The sequence below is a fragment of the Mercenaria mercenaria genome, chromosome 4, assembly GCF_021730395.1.
Source record: "Mercenaria mercenaria strain notata chromosome 4, MADL_Memer_1, whole genome shotgun sequence".
Lineage (NCBI taxonomy): Eukaryota > Metazoa > Mollusca > Bivalvia > Venerida > Veneridae > Mercenaria > Mercenaria mercenaria.
Genome location: NC_069364.1, coordinates 10,623,486 through 10,645,402, shown reverse-complemented (window position 1 = coordinate 10,645,402; position 21,917 = coordinate 10,623,486). Strand labels below are relative to the sequence as shown.

The following is a 21,917-nucleotide window of genomic DNA, read 5'->3' as shown; positions in this document are numbered from 1 at the left end:
GTGACAAGGTGAGCTTTTGTGATCGCGCAGCGTCCGTGCGTCCGTAAACGTTTGCTTGTGACCACTCTAGAGGTCACATTTTTCATGGGATCTTTATGAAAGTTGGTCTGAATGTTCATCTTGATGATATCTAGGTCAAGTTTGAAACTGGGTCATGTGCAGTCCAAAACTAGGTCAGTAGGTCTAAAAATAGAAAAACCTTGTGACCTCTCTAAAGGCCATACTTTTTAATGGATCTTCATGAAAGTTAGTCAGAATGTTCACCTTGTTGATATCTAGGTCAAATTTGAAACTGGGTCACGTGCCATCAAAAACTAGGTCAATAGGTCTAAAAATAGAAAAATCTTGTGACCTCTGTAGAGGCCATACTTTTCAATGGTTCTTCATGAAAATTAGTCAGAATGTTCACCTTGATGATATCTAGGTCAAATTTGAAACTGGGTCACTTGCCGACAAAAACTAGGTCAGTAGTTCAAAAAATAAAAAAAACCTTGTGACCTCTCTAGAGGCCATATTTTTCATGAGATCTTCATGAAAATCGGTGAGATTGTTCACCTTGATGATATCTAGGTCAGGTTCACAACTTGGTCAAGTGCCTTCAGAATCTAGGTCTTTAGGTCAAATAATAGAAAAACCTTGTGACCTCTCTAGAGGCCATATTTTTGAATGGATCTTCATGAAAATTGGTCAGAATTTTTATCTTGATGATATCTAGGTCAGGTTCGGAACTGGGTCACATGAGTTCTAAAACTAGGTTACTATGTCAAATAATAGAAAAAAACGACGTCATACTCAGTTCAAAACTGGGTCATGTGGGGACAGGTGAGCGATTCAGGACCATCATGGTCCTCTTGTTTTAAAAGAGATTATTATGACATCATTAGGAGCCTCCGCTACTGAACGGTTAAAGTGATTGGCTGAAAATCATTTTCCCCTCACCGCTGAGGCTTTGAAATCTCTCTTAGGATGTAGAATTCTTTCAAGTGAGGTAGACATCTGACTTGCTTACAGAAAGTCAGTGCTTCTGTCCAGAATCGCGCTCGTTACTGATGTAATGCCCAAAGGAGCATATAGGTCTTCCAAACCATCGAAAGGTGCAAAAGTTTCTTACCATATGACGTTAATTGTGTCGACGCGACTCTAAGCCTTAAGAAAATAAAAAACAACAACAACAAATTGATATGACATGACGTATTATATGTAGACTTGCATGGCAGGCATGTGTCCACCGTTTGAAGTTTTCTTTTCAATAAGATACATTGACAATTGGTAACTGGCAAGCATAAATTATTAGTAAATAGATAATAGTAAAAATATTATGTTTTATCGTTATTTATGGGTATATCACTACATTTCATCAAAGCTTATGCGAATATATTTCCTCACAACAATATATTTGTGGCATTTAGTGCATGCGTTTTAGAACTTAAATTGGAATATTTACGTGCTATCTAAACCCAGTTTTAAGATTATTGTATCTCACCAACTGGAATATGGTGACTCCAAGAAAGTTAGTTTTTAACAAAAAGTTATTGTATACGCTGCGTTTTATCTTATTCAGTTGCTTGTCACGAGATTGTTTCCTGCCATATGAACGCCGCAACTTATTCAACCTTCGCAGCTTTGTACCAAATCAGGCATTATCATGCAGTTTATCCTCATTTTGAAACTGCAAAATTGTCACTTTTACAAATAACGAGTGTGAAACAATGGAAAACAGAACAAATAATTAAAGAACTCTACATTTCTCCTTATAGGCAGTTGAAGGAGGCATCGATTTAGATATCCTATCCCTTAGAGAAGCCGAGAAGGCTAGATTTGCAACATTGCTATCTGAGATGTTTCAGAGAGAGTGGAGATCAGTGGATATTGGAGAACAGGACTTGAGAGAAGAACGAATTTTGAAAATGGTCTTATCTTGGTCACCTTTTCGCCAATTCTTGAAAAGCCTATGTAAGTTATCAGTCACACCTTTTTTTTATCAACTTCCTAACAGGTCAGTTTTATTTGACCGAGAAATGTTTTAGAGATAGAATTCTAGATTTTACATGTAGTTAAATATGCATTATTCAGTTGACACAGATTTTTATTGTTCTAAAGTTTTTAAAATACCTGATTTGATAGATACTTTAGAACGAAGTTTCATATCATTTTGATATTATAATGTTTTTTGACGGTGTAGAAATGCTCTGTCTTATTTCAATTTTTATTTCCTGTAAAACAACAAATGATAACTTACAGATAACAATGAAAAGTGTAGTTGCTACCTTTCGAAAACTTGCCAGAATAATTTACGAAGTACGACAGCTGTAGTTCATAATAGCACAGAGGCTATTGTTACTGGAAATATAAGAATTGGTACACTCAAGTACATTCAGAGGAATAAAAACGTATTCTGTGAGGTAGTGCAAGAAATTATGTCCGAAAAGAAAGAGATTTCACGGGTCATATCCAAAGCTGTGAATATAAGAATACAGGAGGTGCAAGCATTTGAAGAACAGGCCGACAAAATAAAGGCATTTGTTGATCTTTGTACACATTTTCCAGAAGGTATAATTGTGTGGCTTTTTAAATTTTGTTATATTATTGTAATACCGTTATATTTAAAACTGTAATATAATTAAACAAGACTTTTAAATGCACAGTTCTAGTCACGTACTAGTCATAAACGTTGGGCTCAACCGACAAATGATAGATATCAAACACATTTTATTTGCCAGGCTAATATGAAAAGTTCGGACTCACACATTTTCTCATAAAAGACAGGAATACTTCAATGATATTTCTGCAAATAGTGGCAGGGGAAATAAAATCAATGGCTTAGCACAATACTGGTCCAACTGAATTTTCTAAAACTTTCCAGGAGAGGCAAAAAAATGTTCCTGTAAAAAGTTATTTGGATTAGAAAAGTATCAATTTGCATGTTGGCATAAAATGCCATTAGAAATTATGACTTAAATTCATTTTTGGCAAAAAAGCAATCAAAATAGTGTGTTTGAAAGTTGGACCAATATTGCATTCAGGTTTTCAGAGCAATACAAGAACAACTTGAGCCAGTCCGTTTTTACATTGTATTTTTGCTTTTTCAGAGCTAATTAAACTGCAGTTAGATTTATCTTATACTGAAAGGAAAACATCTTTTTGTAATTATACCCAAAAATAAGTATATTTTATAGAGATGAGAAGAAGGAAAACATTATTTTCTCTTGCCCACCCAAAACATTTTAGACAAAGACTAATCGGTTTTCCACTGGGCTATGTTTCTAGTTGCAAAATTGTGATATAAATTCAGATAAGGCATTAAAAATGTAACAATCCGGAAAAAACAGCGAGTAGGATACAAGATCCCCTCAGTATAACTGAAATATGGAAAATAGGCACCTCAGATTCGGTACACTTGAAATTAGGAAAATTAGTTACAGTCCTTAGTAAAACCGGAAACTTCAGTACAACTAAAACTGGGAAATAGACACCTAGGGACAACTGAGATAGGGTAAAAATGCACCTCAGTACAATTGGAATATGGAAAATAGGTAACTCAGTAAAACTTAAAAGGAAAAATAGGCACCTCGGTACAACTAAATTGGGGTAAAATGCATTCTATTTGCTTGAATAGGTATATAGCCACCTCAGTAAATAGGATTACTAAGGGAAAATAGGTACCTCAGTACAACTGAAATAGGGGAAATGGATGTTCAACTGTTGCACATTCAACGTACCGACTTGTATGAAAACGCAACCTGATTATATATCCTATAAATTAGTAGTTAGTGCCTAATAATAATTATATAAAACTATATTTTCAAATAAAAAAAATCATAGCTTCATAAGGGAAATTGAGCTGTCATCATTTCTGTGTTGGAGCTATGGCAAGATGTTAATTATGTTAGAAAAATTATGCAACCAGACTGAAGCTTAAACTTGTGGCCTTGGAATACTGTTCCTATGCTCTACAGACTGCTACCAGGCTGTTTATAAATTTTCTTCTATATTTACATTACATTTTTCTCAATTATATTGAAATTCTTCCTCAAAGGCTTTCAGTCAAATGAATTTATCACAGGTATGTTAACCAAGTCAGAGTCACATCTTAGATGCCATATGTTACAGGGTGAGATAAATTTGCAGTAGGACTTAGACTCAGACCCAGGGTTTTTGAATCCTGACCAAATGACATGGTCTCCTGCACATAATAATTTTGGCAGAGTTTTTTTAACTTCAAGGAATGAGTTGTTCAACCATGCAAAATATGGTAAAAACAAATTGTGAAAACATGTTGTTTGCTGTGTTTGTTTCATTAATAACTTAAGTGAGCATACTACCTATTGTTGCAAAAAAAAAATCAGTCTTATCTGAAATTATGTAATAAAATTGGAATTTGGTAGATACTGGTTATTCTGACAAAATGCATGTCAAAATTATGGTTTTTGGCCTACATAGTCACCTAATGATGATAAAAAGTGTGCCAAGATTAAAAATTTTACCCAAAACACCAATTTTCTAAGTACAAGAAGGGCCATAACTTTTACAAAATGCATATCAGAGTTATGGTTCTTGGCCTACTAAGTCTCCTGATAATGACAAAGAAGTACACAATGTGTCAAAGCTGTAGGTCATGGTTTTTGAGAAAAGGTGGACCTTAACAAAAATTTTAACCAACGTCAACGCCAATGATCAAGTGACGACAATACCTCGTAGAATTTTTTTTTCCAAAATCAAACGAGCTCAATCACAGCAGTAGTGCTGGATAATGTTATGCATCAAGTTACATTATGTTTTGCATAATTTTTAGCTCCACTATTCGGAGAAAATAGAGGGTTTGGTAGGTGGGGGGGGGGGGGGCTATTCTACTCGCCCCGGCGTCGGTGTGACCTTTCTGGGTTAAAGTTTTTCGGCAACCTTTGTTTTTCTGTCATATTTTTGTTACTATTGCTTATATCTTACTCCATTATAACCAAGGTCAAGGTCACCAAGGTGTTATACTTGCAATTATTTTCATGTTTGATTTTTTCGAAAGCTTCGTTTATAGACATATATTTGGTACTTAAAAAGATACTGACTTGAAATTAAATATATTTCTTTATAATCATCATCTGCATGTGTTGTTGCAATCCCTATAACTCTTATTGTATGGTTTGGAAATATTCGCTTTCTTGATATAACTTTAGTACAATATAAGATAAAGACTTGAATCTAAAAATGTATCTTTATCATTACCATCTGCATGTGTAGTAACAATCACCGTAACTCTTGATTCGTATTTTTGACCAAATTATGCCCCTTTCATGCTTAAATTTTTGACAAACTTCGTTTTCTGGACATAACTTGAGTACTGCATAAGATAACGATTTGAAACTCAAAATTATCTTTGCCATCATGATCTGCATGTGTGGTAACAGTCCCAATAACTCTAACTGTTTTTTTGACGTAGTTATGCCCCTTGGAGTATCTTTCTTTTACAGTAGAGGTATTTTATTGAGACATATATTCATTTTACTGTCAAGTCGCCGAACAATGGAACGCACTGTCTTACGGACAGCTCTTTTTATACATACATTTAGTCCAATCTTTTTTGCTAGCAAGAAAATCTTCGTGCAGCTAAATGTATATACATCACAATCTTAATCTAATGTAATAAATCCAATCTATCAGAAGATATTTTGATAGCAAATAATGCAACTAATCAAAATAGTTTTGATTTAATTGAGACAGCCAAATGTTCGTGCCAGAAAAAATATTCTTAGCACCATTATTTATTTCAAGAATGGAACAAAATATTTAATGCATCACTACATTCTCCATTAAAACCATTTATTGAAATAATATACTGAAAAGTAAATGATACCCAGTTATTAACTACATATTCAAGTTTTGCTATAGCACCTAATAAATTGTTCATATTTGGAGTAACAAAAGCATATTAACAAGGGAAAACAGTGTCAGTTTGACCTTCCAGCTTTGGTAGGGTAGAAATCTAATTACACAAAGTAAACTTATAGGCTTTTTTCTCATTTCATATCTTGGCCGCTTTCAGGCCTCATGAAGTCAGTAAATTGGCGGTGGACTCACTTCAGCTTCTGTACAATTTTGTAAGAGAATTAAAAAGAAATTTTAAATTGACTTGGCAGACAGTTTGCCTGGTTCAAGTATTAGAAGTTTTCTTGATCAGGATGATTGAGCACTTCTTGCTCTTATTACATAACCAGCATATGCAATACTTAACTTGAAAGAAATCACAACAGTTTTGTTCATTGACTAAAGACTGTAAACGGTACGATGATCGTAGCCTTACAATAATTAATTCGTTAAAAGAAATAATGATGCATAGTTCATTGAATATATATATAAAACGAAAGAGAAAGTAGTATAAGTAAGTATTATTTTAATAAGTAATATTCAACACAATAAAAATTAGTAAGATTCAGCACCTTCGTTCTCAAAATAGCAGTGAATATGTAGGTCCGTTGTGTTAGAATAAAATATATAATTTTGCAGTGTGTATAGAGGACATTGAGATGGTTTTACAAAAACAAACAGACATTGATAAGTATTCGGTATCTGAGTTCTGCAAGACAGTTGTACTGACGGAAAGCGCGATAGAAGAAAAACATCACCCAACAGTTCGCGCATTTAATGTTCCTGATACCGTATATAGAATATTACCAGTTTTGAAGATGCACAAGAACAGTTTCGTGTTTGACAAAATGTGGAATGAGATGTGCAGTGGGCCTGGACAAAACTGTGCAACTTTTGATGATATTGTTACGATGGTGTGGCTACCCGTAAAAGAAAGGTTTGATTTCCGTTTAGTCATACCTATATAAATGAACTTCCCTACTCTTTCTAGAAACAATTCGAAAAAGTAGTTATGTGTTATGTTATAATTTATGCCGGTTGCTCATGCTTGAATGCCTACCTGTTGTTTCGGATAAAATAGAGACCACCTTGGCCTACAATCGTCAAGCCTCTTTGGACGTTGCCCTTGACTCTACTGCTTTTTATGTTTTATACGCCCGTCTCTGAAAGAGCGAGGCGTATTGTGTGAACACCTTTGGCGGGTCGGTGGTCGGCGTCCAAAAGCATTTCCGCTCTTTAAGTCGAACAGTTTTCATCTGATCTTCACCAAACTTGATGACAATGTTTGTGGGCATAATATCTCGACCAAGTTTGATAATCAGCAAAATCACACCAGACACTCTTGAGTTATAGCCCATGAATTACTCGAAATCTGCAAATTTAGTCTTGTCCGCCCTCTAAGTTAAACAATTTTTATCCGATCTTCACCAAACTTAGTGAAAATGTGTGTGGGCATAATATCTCGGCCAAGTTCGATAATCAGCAAAATTGCTTTAGGCACTCTTGAGTTATGACCCTTGAATTACTCGAAATCTGCAAATTTAGCCTTGTCCGCCCTCTAAGTCAAATAGTTTCCATTCGGTCTTCACCAAACTTGGTGACAATGTTTGTAGGCATAATATCTCGGCCAAGTTTGATAACCAAAAAAATCGCACTAGGCACTCTTGAATAATGGCCCTTTAATTACTAGAAAAAATTGAATTCAGCCTTTTCCACTCTCTGAGTCGATTTCTGTGGGCATAATACTAGTATATCGGCCAAATTCAATAACCGGTTAACACGCACCAGGTACTTTTGCATTATGGCCCTTGAATTAGGCCAAGTTCGATGACGGGCGTATTTTGTGACAGTCTGTCACTTTTGTTTTTTGTGGGGAGGGGCCTGTAAGTGGTTAACACCGTAGTGACTGAACTGCTTCTTAACGTTTTGGCCTACAACGGTAACATTTCATAGGACAAATGCCTATTTGACCCCTCTTGTGTTAGGGTTAGTTGGTCAATATTACAGTAACCTCGATATCGAAATGGTTGCTGCCCAATAACTTGAGAATTGTATGGTCCCGGAGTGTCCAATGTCATAAAACGATTGGCTGATTTTAGTGGTAAATCCTATTGTTAACGGGTTAGGAAATCACAGAAAATGGTATCATTGGAACAAATATGATTTCAGGTCAACAGGGGAAGAACATTTCGGGCCATATGGTCGTCTCGAAAGTAGGTTGCAGTGCTTATTTGCGTTAATGGTCATTGTCAGATCTGAGCAGACAGTGACAATGTCGGCAATGAATTGACAATGAAAAACGTACATATTTGTGACCCATTATCTGATGATGTCTCCACTATCTTGTATTATGGACTTTTTTGGTTATTGATTCGAAAATGCGTATTTATTACCAGAATAACAGTCAATTTCCTTTACTTTACCCCAGAATAACAGTCAATTTCCTTTACTTCACCACAGAATAACAGTCAATTTCCTTTACTTCACCATTGTCGGCTCATTTTGAAATCATTTCAATGTAATTTAACTGCCAGTGCGAATGTACTTAATTCACCTCATACTATTGACATGTGATTTGACAGTGTTGTGATTTATAGCCTTTTCATTGGCGGAGAAGAGTTGAACATTACTCCACTAATGTTAATTAATTATCCAAACTCGGTCTGTTTACTTCAGATACAGCATGTCCAAATATTTATACGTACAGGGGACTATTATGTGAACACCTGTGTCGGCGGTAGGCTGGATGAGTACACTTGAAGTTGTTGAGTGTTAATGTGCATCAAAATCTCTCGGTCAAGTTTGATTACCAGCTGGATTGTTCTAGAGGCTGTGGAGCTATAGTCCTTAATTTATCAAAAATTGAGAATTGACAGTGTCCATTCTTTAACTTGAGTAGTTCTTATCAAATATTCGACAAACTGGGTCACAATGTTTATGGGCACAATATCTGGTGCAAGTTCAATAACCAGAAAGACTTTCCGGGAGGCTCTGGACTTACGGTTCTTGAAGTACCAGAAATTGCGAAAATTCACAGTGTCTGCTTTCTAACTTGAGGAGTTCTTATTCAATGTTCACGCAACTTGATCACAAAGTTCATGTGCACAATATCTCAGCTAGCTTCGATAACAAGCTGGACTGACACAGAGGCTCTAAAGTCAAGGCCCTTGAATTACTAAAAAATGTCGCAATTGGCAGTTTCCGGTCTCTATCTTGAGTAGCTCTTTCGAGTATTCAGCAATCTTGGCCATAGTTTTAATAGGCATTATATCTGATGACAAGTTTGATAACCAACTGGATATTCTTGAGTTATGACCTTTGAATTACTTGAAAATGGGACAGTTGACATTTTCAGCTAAGCATGTCCTCTTGGCAAAGTTCGATGAACAGGTATTTGTTGCTTGGAGTTATGACCCTTGGCTTAATTGCAGTTAAAAAAAATCGCTAGTCTGCTCAATAAGTATTTCAAAAGTTAAAAGTCTGTGACGGGCGTATATTGTGACAATTTTCCACTCTTGTTATGGATATAACATTAACCATTGTCAAATCTAACCATATAAAATGAATATTGAGGTATATGTTCAAGAAATATATGTAAAGGAAACGAAAAGAGACTGATTTATCGCAGTGATATAATATATAATGAAATACTATGAATTCTTCTAGCTGGGATGAGTTTGTCCACAGAGTTGATGTTGGTGACGTTTTGTTTCAAGAATTTGAAAAAATGATTGGAAGTATATACGGAGATGACGTGCAAGGCATGTTTGCCGAGTTGAAAAGAATGAACATTGTCGATGATCATGCGAATGAGCGCATTGAACAGTTGAAACAGTACAGAAAGTTAGAATCTTGTGTTAATGGAGCAAAGGTCATTATCGCTTTTGCACGTCGGTATCATTTGACAGGAGATTTCAAGCCAGTTTCAGATATTGCCGCTGTAAGTTTTTATTTCATTACCCTTTTAACACCACCTTTAGACGACATATATCTTACGAATCGGTCATCCGCCTCTTGTTTGTTTCTGATTTTATTTAAAAGAACCTTTTTAGTTTAATCATATTTATTATACATATGTACAGAAACGCGAACAACAGTCACATACATCAAATATGTCATATATACAAGTAGGTTGGGCCAAATGTTATGGCAACATTATCGAAGGCCCTTCGCAGAAAGAACCTTTTTGTATAAAAAAATGTTTATGATGGACTTTTTTCAGTTGTGATTTTTCAACACCCATAAAAGTTATATTTTGAGTTACATAACAGTCCGTACATGGTCTTTATATACCGTTTATGAACAAAAAATGCATTTTAAAACTTTATTAATGTTTGCGTAATTAAAATGAAAAAGGAAATAGTCTACATGTATATCTGTCAATGCAGATACTGAAGTAATTGACAGTTATTCACATCAGCTAACACCGGTTGTTATCTGTTTTGTTTGTTTTATATGTGACTCTTTTTCTTTAAATTGTGTAGAAGTCATAACATAATGTTAATTCTTATTTGAACAGCATTACAGCCAAGACTTTCAAATGAACTCATTCGATCAAACCGTGGTGAAAACTTGTGAATTTTTGAAAGACATAACTTCAGAAAGAACCAAATGTCTGGTAGCTTTTATGAATTGTGGAAATTTGATAAAGTGGCTTCAAGAGTCAATGCACGAATGTAAGTATTTATTACGTGATTCATTGTCTAAACCACCGGTCGATAGTTTGTGATGTATGTCGGGCCTGAAATCAGTACGCCTTAGCTGGGCTATGAACAAAACCAGTAAACAATGTGTGAACTTTATATCTTGCCGGTCAGTTGTCAAAAAGTTTTGCCGACTATTTTTCGCAACTCGTGCAAATAGTTTTGACAATTGACTGACCAGCAGTTCAGTTAATCATGTAGTTAATTGTCAAATTTTCTTTGGGTAAATGAATTTTGCAGCCGGACCGGAACCCAGACCATTGATAACGGAATACCGTTGTGAAGCTCTACCTACTAAACTACCATATTCGCAAGCTGTCCAAGTTATTAAGCAAGTTTTCACCTCTACATTACCGTTACTGTCATTTGGAAAAAATAATTGCATTTCTTTTATCCAAGAGATTTATAAGGCTGTAAATGAACTCTTACTCGTGTAATAAAATAGTAAAATGCATTGTGAAAATGTGAAGTAACTTTTCTTATTTTGATAAAACGAAAGCAGGTGTATATTTTTGAAGACAATCTTTGTTTAAAAGGGATCCTTATTTGTTTATGTTTTCTGCTTTTAGTAAAACAGCTGAAAGTTTTTGTTGACCTGGCATTCATGTCGGCTGGTGAGGAACCCATGAATATAAGGAAAGTCGAATGTTTGCACTCCGCTGTTACAGGATACGCTCCATTGATATTTGACTTGAAGCCAGATACAGGCTACGTAGACTTGCTTGACTTATGTAACATCATATGGAAAGAGCTGGGTGCTAATCCGAACTTACCCGAAATGTTGGTACGTATGTTTTTAGCTCACCTGAGCATTGCTCGTTGTCCGGCGTCTGTCTGTCTGTCGTTTGTCTGTCTGTCAACATTTAGCTTGTGTATGCGATAAAGGCTTTTTTTTTCAATTGATCTTCATGAGTTTTGGTCAGAATGATAACCTTGATGAAATCTAGGTCATTAGGTCAAATCAAAGAAAAACATTGTGTATGTGATAGAGGCTGTATTTTTCAATTGATCTTCATGAATTTTAGTCAGAATGATAACCGTGATAAAGTCTAGGCCAAGTTAGAAAATGGGTCATCTGGGATCAAAAACTAGGTCAGTAGGTCTAAAAATAGAGAAACCTTTTGACCTCTCTAGAGGCCATATTTGTCAATGGATCTAAATGAAAATTAGTCAGAATGATCGCGCAGCGTCCGTCGTCCGTAAACCTTTGCTTTTGACCACAATAGAGGTCACATTTTTCATGGGATCTTTATGAAAGTTTGTCTGAATGTTCATTTTAATGATATCTAGGTCATGTTTGAAACTAGGTCATATGCGATCCAAAACTAGGTCAGTAGGTCTAAAAATAGAAAAACCTTGTGACCTCTCTAGAGGCCATACTTTTCAATGGATCTTCATGAAAATTAGTCAGAATGTTCACCTTGATGAAAATAGGTCAATTTCGAAACTGGGCCACGTGCCTTCAAAAACTAGGTTAGTAGGTAAAATAAAACAAAACCTTGTGACCTCTCTAGAGGCCATATTTTTAATAGGATCTGTATGAAAATTGGTCTGATTGTTCATCTTGATGATATCTAGGTCAGATTTGAAACTGGGTCAACTGCGGTCAAAAACTAGGTCAGTAGGTATAAAAATAGAAAAACCTTGTGACCTCTCTAGAGACCATATTTTTATGAGATCTTCATGAAAATTGGTGAGAATGTTCACCTTGATGATACCTAGGTCAAGTTCAAAACTGGGTCACGTGCCTTCAAAAAATAGGTCATTAGGTCAAATTATAGAAAAATAATGTGTATGCGATAGAGACTGTATTTTTCAATTGATTTTCATGAAATTTAATAAAAATGATTGCCTTGATAAAATCTAGGTCGAGTTTGAACATGGGTCATCTAGGGTCAAAAACTAAGTCATTAGGTCAAATTATAGAAAAATATTGTGTATGCGATAGAGACTGTATTTTTCAATTGATTTTCATGAAATTTAATAAAAATGATTGCCTTGATAAAATATAGGTCGAGTTTGAATATGGGTCATCTAGGGTCAAAAACTAGGTTACTAGGTCAAATCAAAGAAAAACTTTGTGTATGTGATAGAGGCTGTATTTTTCAATTGACCTTCATGAAATTTGGCCAGAATGATTGCCTTCATGTAATCTAGGTCGAGTTTGAATGTGGGTCATCTAAGGTCAAAAACTAGGTCACTAGGTCAAAATATAGAATAATCTTGTGTATGAGATAGAAACTGTATTTTTCAATCGATTGAAATTTGGTCAGAATGATTGCCTTTATAAAATCTAGGTCGAGGTTGAATATTGGTCATCTGGGGTCAAAAACTAAGTCACAAGGTAAAATCAAAGAAAAACATTGTGTATAAGATTGAGGCTGTATTTTTTCAATTGATCTTCATTAAATTTGGTGAGAATAATTGCCTTAGTAGAATCTAGGTCAAGTTCGAGGGTCATATTAGGTCAAAAACTAGGTCACCAAGATATGTTTAAGAAAATACTTAAAATTACTCTGCGTCTGTGGTCCGTCCGTCCGTCCGTCAGTCAGTCCGTGCCCGCGAAATGATGGTTAAGTGACTGCATAACGGTACCTTCTCTTTGATGTCATTCATTCCGTTCTGTTTATGTGACTATTTTTTTTTATGTGACTGTTAGAACAATAGAGAGAACAATGGGGGAGTCACATAAAGACCGTTTCGTTAGAACGTCCGTCCGTCCGTCCGTCCGTTAACAATTTCTCATTATCGAATCTCCTCAGAAACTACTGGGGGGGGGGGGGGGGGGGATTTTTACCAAACTTTGTCAGAATGATGTAGTTGTGTCCCCCTGAAAATCAGACTGGTTCAACAATTTTTAAGGATTTATTTTTATAATTTACATATATTTATATAGGGAAAAACTTTGAAAATCTTCTTGTCCAAAACCACAGGGCCTAGGGCTTTGATATTTGGTATGTAGCATCATCTAGTGGTCCTCTATCAAGTTTGTTCAAATTATATCCCTGGGGTCAAATATGGCCCCGCCCGGGAGTCACATGGCTTATATAGACTTATATAGGGAAAAACTTTGAAAAACCTCATGTCCAAAACCACAGGGCCTAGGGCTTTGAAATTTTGTATATGACATCATCTAGTGGTCCTCTACTAAAATTTTTCAAATTATTCCCCTAGGGTCAAATATGGCCCCGCCCCGGGGGTCACATGGTTAACATAGACTTATATAGGGAAAAACTTCGAAAATCGTCTTGTCCAAACCACAAAGACTAGGGCTTTGATATTTGTAATGTAGCATCATCTAATGGTTCTCTACCAAGTTTGTTCAAATTATCCCCCTAGGGTCAAATATGGCCCCGGCCCGGGGGTCACATGGTTTATATAGACTTATATGGGGAAAAACTTTTAGAATCTTCATGTTCATAGAGTGGCAAGATTAACCTTGACACGAGTTGACCTTGATCTTGACCTAGTGACCTTCTTTCACATTTCTGTAGCTACAGCCTTCAACTTTGGACCACGTGCATAGGTTTGTGTACCGAAACAAACTTTGACCTTGACATTCACCTAGTGACCTACTTTCACATTTTTGAAGGTACAGGCTTCAGATTTGAACCACATGCATAGTTTTGTGTTCCAAAAAGAAATTTGACCTTGATTTTGACCTAGTGACCTACTTTCACATTTCCCAAGCTACAGCCTTCAAACTTGGACAACATGCGTAGTTTTGTGTACCGAAATGAACTTTGACCTTGAGGTTGACCTAGTGACTTACATTCACATTTCTCAAGCCACAGCTTTCAAATTTGGGCCACATGCACTATGTTGTGTACCGAAATGAAATTTGACCTAGATTTTGACCTTGAGCTAGTCTTGAAATTTGGAACATTAAAAAATGGCTCAAGATCACTCTGTTATCTCTTGTTTAAACTCAAGAGACCACATTTATGGTCCATTCTTAATGAAAATTGGCCAGAATATTTGTTTCCATGAAATCACTTAGTCAAACAAGCTTGCACTGTTATGGTGTGTTTCTCAGGTGAGCGACCTAGGGCCATCTTGGCCCTCTTGTTATGTTATAGATTTGGATGTGATAATATATTATTACATCGAAAAGCCTTAAAACACTTCAAACATTGCCTTGAAAATTGATATTTCAATGAAGTGACTTATCACCAAGATTTTAATCATAGTTAATTCATTGTTCCTTTTAAATGGTGTCATACAGGTGCATTGGTAAATGCCAGGTTTGTTAAAGGATTGATCTTTAGTTCTATATCTAAGTATTGGTGTATAATACTTCAACATATCACCAACGTATGGTGAATAGGTGTATCACATTGAAATGAATGATAATTTCAACGCCAGCTTGACACAAATAGAGAAATAGAATGGCTTAAGGACGTCGAAAAATCTCATGGTTCTGTTGAAGTTACATCTTTTGCTCAAGTCGATGCCATAAACAGTGATGGTGTCTTCACAGTTGGAAGAAACGTGTGGCCGCCTGGCCGTGGCGGAAAGAATAATGTTAGTGAAACGGGAGAGAACTCTTTACTGGTACGTATACATCCTTGTAAAACAGTCGCTTTTATTTAAAGCTGAGGTTTATTTAAGGAATTCAGCTGCAACAACAAACTATAGAGAACATTTATTATTAATTTCCGATATAGCTCGGCGCTAGCTGTGTCATTATGCAGTGCATATATTTGAATATTTGAGTTAGTATATGCTTCATATAGTGTTTGTCCTGTCCGTCCTTACGAGGTTAACCAAATGGGACCGTTTCGTCTAGCATCAATACCCCTAACTAGAATGACTTGATACTAATGCAGATGTAATCTGTGACCATTCCTCATCTTCGGACATCACCTGACCTCAGTTTGACCTTGAACTTGACCTCGTTTTGGACTTAGGTTGCTTGGTATCGACAAGGATGCCACCGGGAGCATCAAGCGTTTATTGAACGCAGCTTCTTGTTTATTTGCTGAAATTTCTAGATATATTCTGAAGTTTTGCAAAATTAGGGTGTATTCAATTTTTACGTTGTAGAAAAATATTGTTTTGACCATTCAGGAATGTCTTGATTCAATGCACTGTACGTCTGATACGTCAGTATCGATCTATAATAGAAGAGCACCGCCTTGCGGGTGCTGACGTTCATCTGTTTTTTTGTATAATAGAAAAATTGTCCTACCCATGATTTTCTAAGTCCAAAAAGGGCCATAATTCTTGCAAAAAACAGGATGGAGTTATGTTTCTTGATGTACAGAGTCAGCTTATGATGGTGAACAACAGTTGCAAGTTTCAATGCAATAGCTTTGATAGTTTAGGAGAAAAGTTTACCTAAACATAAAACTTAACAAATAAATCTGATATTTTCTAAGTCCAAAAGGTGCCATAATTCTTGCAAAAAGCAGGACAGAGTTATGTTTCTTGCTGTACAGGGTCAGCTTATGATGAGCAAGTGTTGCAAGTTTTAAAGCAATAGCTTTGATAGTTTATGAGAAAAGCTGACCTAAACATAAAACTTAACCAAGAAATCTGATTTTCTAAGTCCAAAAGGGGCAATAATTCTTGCAAAAAGCAGGACAGAGTTATGTTTCTTAATGTACAGGGTCAGCTTATGATGGTGAACAACCGTTGCAAGTTTCAAAGCAATAGCTATGATAGTTTAGGAGAAAAATTGACCTAAACAAAAAACGTAACCAAGAAATCTGATTTTTTCTAAGTCCAAAAGGGGCCATAATTCTTGCAAAAAGGAGGATGGAGTTATGTTTCTTGCTGTACAGGGTCAGCTTATGATGCTTATGATGGTGAACAACCGTTGCAAGTTTTAAAGCAATAGCTTTGATAGTTTATGAGAAAAGCTGACCTAAACATAAAACTTAACCAAGAAATCTGATTTTCTAAGTCCAAAAGGGGCAATAATTCTTGCAAAAAGCAGGACAGAGTTATGTTTCTTAATGTACAGGGTCAGCTTTTGATGGTGAACAACCGTTGCAAGTTTTAAAGCAATAGCTATGATAGTTTAAGAGAAAAGTTGACCTAAACATAAAACGTAACCAAGAAATCTGATATTTTCTAAGTCCAAAAGGGGCCATAATTCTTGCAAAAAGCAGGATGGAGTAATGTTTCTTGCTGTACATGGTCAGCTTATGATGGTGAACAACCGTTGCAAGTTTTAAAGCAATAGCTTTGATAGTTTATGAGAAAAGCTGACCTAAACATAAAACTTAAGCAAGAAATCTGATTTTCTAAGTCCAAAAGGGGCCACAATTCTTTCAAAAAGCAGGATGGAGTTATGTTTCTTGCTGTACAGGGTCAGCTATTGATGATGAACAAGTGTTGCAAGTTTACTTTCGAAAGTTTAGGAGAAAAGCTGACCTAAACATAAAACTTAACTAGGCAATGCCGACGCCGACGCCGATCAAGTGATGACAATAACTCATCATTTTTTTTTCAAAAAATCAGATGAGCTGAAAAGGTCTGTAACAGGTTTGTTAGTTGCCCATATTGAACGAGATATCAATACAGTTTTACAGTATGCAATGAACTGACACAAATATTTCAGATGGTAGATGAAGTTCTTAGATTGACAGTTCGGGAACAGGGTGGACAGAGGCAGCAGCGGGACTACACATATACACAGTTGCAAGACTTAACCAGCAGACTGATGCTTGTCGCAGGAAAAGCTGAAAAGGGAAATGATAAAATAGATAAATTCATAATGGTACAAACTTATCTTGTAAACGTAAGATAAATTGGCAAAATGAACCCATAAGCTGTTGATAATGAAAGTCTTCCACAACTACAAAAACTCCAAAAATCAAGGTTCTTATGTTGCATGGTTAAGGGCATCAAAGGAAAGTAGCAGTCCTTTTAAGTCATATCTTTCGTCTTTAGATAAGGTATGTTTGACATACAGTCAAACCTGCGCTAAATACGACCTCAAAGTAAAGGCCACTACTGTAAAACCACTTTTGTCGTTTCCTTATTTAGTTGTTTATAATAAAAATGTTCCCGTGTTGAGATGCCAACTGTCAACAAAGACCATTTTTTTCTGCTCTTTATTAAAGTTTAATTACCACTTATTCCTTCTGGGGAAGGGGGCACTTAGATTGCATTTGTCCGTCCGTCCGTGTATCCGTCCGACATTTGTGCCGCGCATATATCAGAAAGTATTTGACATGGTGTCATTAAACAATTCAGTATTTTTATTCGGCATGTGAAGTTGTAAGACCAGCGTTATGACCGTGTAGGAATGTTGTTCGCCTGGTGATATATATACTGAGCTAAGCGGGCGGGCTTTTCTTTATGATTTGTAAAATCCTTAAACTTTCCCTAACTCCAAGGTGTATTACTTCCAGTTGTTAGGTCTTATTTTGCAATGGGAATATCACGGTGACAGCAATATGGTAGTTTACTTTGTCAAACATTGTTAACTAGTAACTTATGACCCACAAAGTTACAGTAAATGGAGGCACCTATGTTCTTTAGATACACATGTAGTTTGAGATTTGTTTTCTGTAGTAATATTAACCTGGTTAAGTTAACACTGTTATCATAGCGCAAATTTCGATCACATTTTGCACTTTTTATCATTGATTATATTCATGTGTTGTAAAGGAAGAGATAAAAAGTCGTTTCTAATTTCGCTGCATTTGAAATGTATTCTAATTACGATTTTGTAGACATACGATGGTATTACACGACTGTGTAATGTGTTTACACAGTTATATGCAGCAGGATGTGTTCTTTTCCACGGCTGGTCAGTACAATGCTTGTGCGATGTCAAAAGACCGGTTGCCTTAATTCTTCAGTTTGGACAGGGAGAAAGTGTCCCTTTAGTTAAGGTAATATATGCAAAATTTTAATAAAATGTAAAAAAGTAAGAAAGAGATGCAAATAGATTTTTAACTGGCACATGCGACATGAATGCATATATTAAGTGTTAGATACACAATTCACCCATTTTAGCATTATGATATGCTCAGTGTTTGATTATTGATACATTTTGCTGACACAATGTTCTTACTTCTTACTTCGTTGATAAGGGTCGGCGGTCAGACCGGGAAGATTTAAAAGACATGGTTCCAGAACTTTCAAAATTCATGGAAAATTGCCTAAAGGAATGGTTGCAGCATATCAAAGAAAAACGTAAGCAGTATATGCACTTGAACTACTTCACAGTGGACCAGCTGGTTATCCTGCAGAGAGAACTGGTGAAAGTGGGAACACAGCATGTTCCGTCCCATTTGATTTATCCCCTGTTGTCGGCTGTCAAACAGAACTGTTCGCCAGGTAAGCATTAGAAGGAAATGTAATCGAACTAAGGGGAAAAACATTTTGAGTGCAGTAAATTATGAAAAATACTTTAATATATGTGTATAAATCATTTGTTATGGTAAGATTGAATCATTTATGCAATTTATTACAAAAATGTATATCCATTGAAGAGAAATCCGATGAAGGTTGCCATACCTCTTGATAAATAATTTCTTTTACTACATACTTTCTAATAAAATTGTGAAAAATATTGATGAAATATAATGCATATTTTCATTACATTTATCTTTTCCACTGCAGTAAAACATTTTCTATGTTTTCGCTGCATTGAGATATATTTTATATATTTTCACTGATTTTCCGGAATAATTCTATTATTCTTGGGCAGTGACATTGGCCCGTTTGAGGAGAAACATGTATATACATTTGATAGTGAAGTAAACTATTTCAAGTCGAAATATGTAATTTACTGTTATCACAACCCGCCTATGATACATTCTATCCGGTATGTATATGAGTCACGCTATTTAAAATTCCACAAAGGTACTTTCGATTTGAAACGCCAGTAACTAGAAGCACAACTATTATTTCTTTCCACTCCTAGTTATGCCCCCCTTTGAAGAAGGAGGGGTATATTGTTTTGCAGATGTCGGTCGGTCGGTCGGTCGGTCGGAATGTAGACCAATCCGTTTCCGGATGATAACTCAAGAACGCTTGGGCCTAGGATCATGAAAGTTGATAGGGAGGTTGGTCATCACCAGCATATGACCCCTATTGATTTTGAGGTCTGTATGTCAAAGGTCAAGGTCACAGTGACCCTGAATAGTAAAATGGTTTCCAGATGATAACTCAAGAACGCTTGAGCCTAGGATCATGAAAGTTGATAGGGAGGTTGGTAATGACCAGCAGATGACCCCTATTGATTTTAAGGTCAGTATGTTAAAGGTCAAGGTCACAGTGACCCTGAACAGTAAAACGGTTTCCGGATGATAACTCAAGAACGCTTAGGCCTAGGGTCACGAAAGTTGATAGGGAGGTTGGTCATGACCAGCAGATGACCCCTATTGATTTTGAGGTCAGTATGTCAAAGGTCAAGGTCACAGTGACCAGGAACAGTAAAATGGTTTCCAGGCAATAACTCAAGAACGCTTGGGTCTAGTGTCAGGAAAATTGATAGTTAGGTTGGCCATGACCAGCAGATGACCCCTATTGATTTTAAGGTCATTAGGTCAAAGGTCAAGGTCACATTGGCCAGGAACAATTAAACGGTTTCTGATCTTCTTGTCCAAAACCATAGGGCCTTGGGCTTTGATATTTGGTATATAGCAAAATCTAGTGGTCCTCTACTAAGATTATTTCCCTGGGGTCAGAACTGGCCCCACCCCAGGGTCACATGGTTTATATAGACTTATATAGGAAAAAAACTTCATTATTCCCCAAGGGTCAAATATGGCTCTGCCCTAGGGGTCACATGGTTTACATAAACTTATATAGGGAAAAACTTTGAAAATCTTCTTGTCCAAACCACAAAGACTATGGCTTTGATAGTTTGTAATGTAGCATCATTAAGTAATTCTCTACCAAGTCTGTTCAAATTATCCCTCTAGAGTCAATTATGGTCCTGCCTCAGGGGTCATATGGTTCATATAGACTTATATAGGGAAAAACTTAGAATCTTCATGTCCATATAACTTACATCATTCAAATTTGGACCACATGTATAGTTTTGAATGGCAAGATGATCCTTGACATAAGTTGACATTGATTTTGACCTAGTGACCTACTTTCACATTTCTCAAGCTACAGCCTTCAAATTTGAACCACAAGCATAGTTTTGTGTACCGAAATGAACTTTGATCTTGAGATTGACCTAGTGACCTACTTTCACATTTCTGAAGCTACAGGCTTCAAATTTGGACCGCGTGCATATTTTTGTGTTCTGAATTGAAATTTGACATTGATTTTTACCTATTACCTACTTTCACATTTCTCAAGCTACAGCCTCCAAATTTGAAGCACATGCATAGTTCTGTCTACCAAAATGAACTTTGACCTTGAAATTGATGTAGTGACCTGCTTTCACATTTCTCAAGCCACAGCTTTGAAATCTGGACCACAAACACATTGTTTTGTACCAAAATGAATTTTGACCTTGAGCTAGTCTTGAAATTTGGAACATTCAAAAATGGCTCAGTTGATGGTGCCAAGATCACTCTGTAATCTCTTGTTAGGTTAATAGGTTAAAGGTCAAGGTCAGATTAAACCAGAATGGTAGAACTTTTGTTGACAGTGAGCATATAATTTCTGTTCCTTGTGCAGTTACTGAATGCATCAAGGGGGGCATTTCGTGTTCGACGAGCTCTTGTTTACTTATAAGTATTACGTTTGCAGTATATGTTACCTTCGCTATTGTCAAGGGAGTTGATTGTAAGTTACGGCGGTACGGCATTCTCCTAGATAAACACTTCCAATAAAAGTAAAATTTATTGGACCCCCGTATTTTAAAAGATAACTTCATCAGTAAGGCATTTACAATTTTTTGTAAATTTTAGACTGTGGCAGAGCAAATTTGTCAAATATTTGAACATCACAACATTTATTTCCAGTTTTAACTTGTCAAATGAACGACAAGGAAATTTAAAATTAAGTTACCTACTTTTTATACGCCCGAAGGGACGTATTATGTTATGGTCCCGGTGCCCGTCTGTCCGTTCGTCCGTCCGTTAGCAATTTCGTGTCGGCTCTGTAACTCTTGAACTGCTTGAAGGATTTCAAAGAAACTTGGCACAAATGTTAATCACACTGAGACAACGTGCAGAGCGCTTGTTTTGGATGACTAGTTTCAAGGTCAAGGTCAAGGTCACACTTAGGAGTGAAAGGTCGTATATGACTTTGCTGTGTCCGCTCTGGAACTCTTGAACCCCTTGGAGTATTTCAAACAAACTTGACACAAATGTTCACCGCACTGAGGCGACGTGCAGAGCGCATGTTTTGGATGACTCACTTCAAGGTCAAGGTCACACTTAGGGGTAAAAGGTCATATATGACTTTGCTTCGTGTATTGCATTGCAGTGC

General features: G+C 36.3%; 2 protein-coding genes across 3 annotated transcripts in view; both read left to right on the top strand.

Moving 5' to 3' along the window:
* LOC128556199 (E3 ubiquitin-protein ligase rnf213-alpha-like) overlaps positions 1-2,630 on the top strand; it is a 44,087-nt gene extending 41,457 nt beyond the window's left edge. For both annotated transcript variants that reach the window (XM_053540383.1, XM_053540382.1), the window contains exons 15-16: positions 1,758-1,953; positions 2,242-2,630. In XM_053540383.1, coding sequence (XP_053396358.1) covers positions 1,758-1,953; positions 2,242-2,615 — 570 coding nt within the window. In that variant the 3' untranslated portion in view covers positions 2,616-2,630. The remainder of the gene's footprint in view (positions 1-1,757; positions 1,954-2,241) is intronic.
* Positions 2,631-6,499: 3,869 nt separating this feature from the next.
* Positions 6,500-21,917, top strand: part of LOC123552660 (E3 ubiquitin-protein ligase rnf213-alpha-like) — an 80,489-nt gene continuing 65,071 nt past the window's right edge. Inside the window, exons 1-8 of the mRNA XM_053540381.1 lie at positions 6,500-6,793; positions 9,523-9,796; positions 10,376-10,532; positions 11,129-11,343; positions 14,925-15,113; positions 17,128-17,286; positions 18,248-18,409; positions 18,611-18,857. Coding sequence (XP_053396356.1) covers positions 6,516-6,793; positions 9,523-9,796; positions 10,376-10,532; positions 11,129-11,343; positions 14,925-15,113; positions 17,128-17,286; positions 18,248-18,409; positions 18,611-18,857 — 1,681 coding nt within the window. The 5' untranslated portion in view covers positions 6,500-6,515. The remainder of the gene's footprint in view (positions 6,794-9,522; positions 9,797-10,375; positions 10,533-11,128; positions 11,344-14,924; positions 15,114-17,127; positions 17,287-18,247; positions 18,410-18,610; positions 18,858-21,917) is intronic.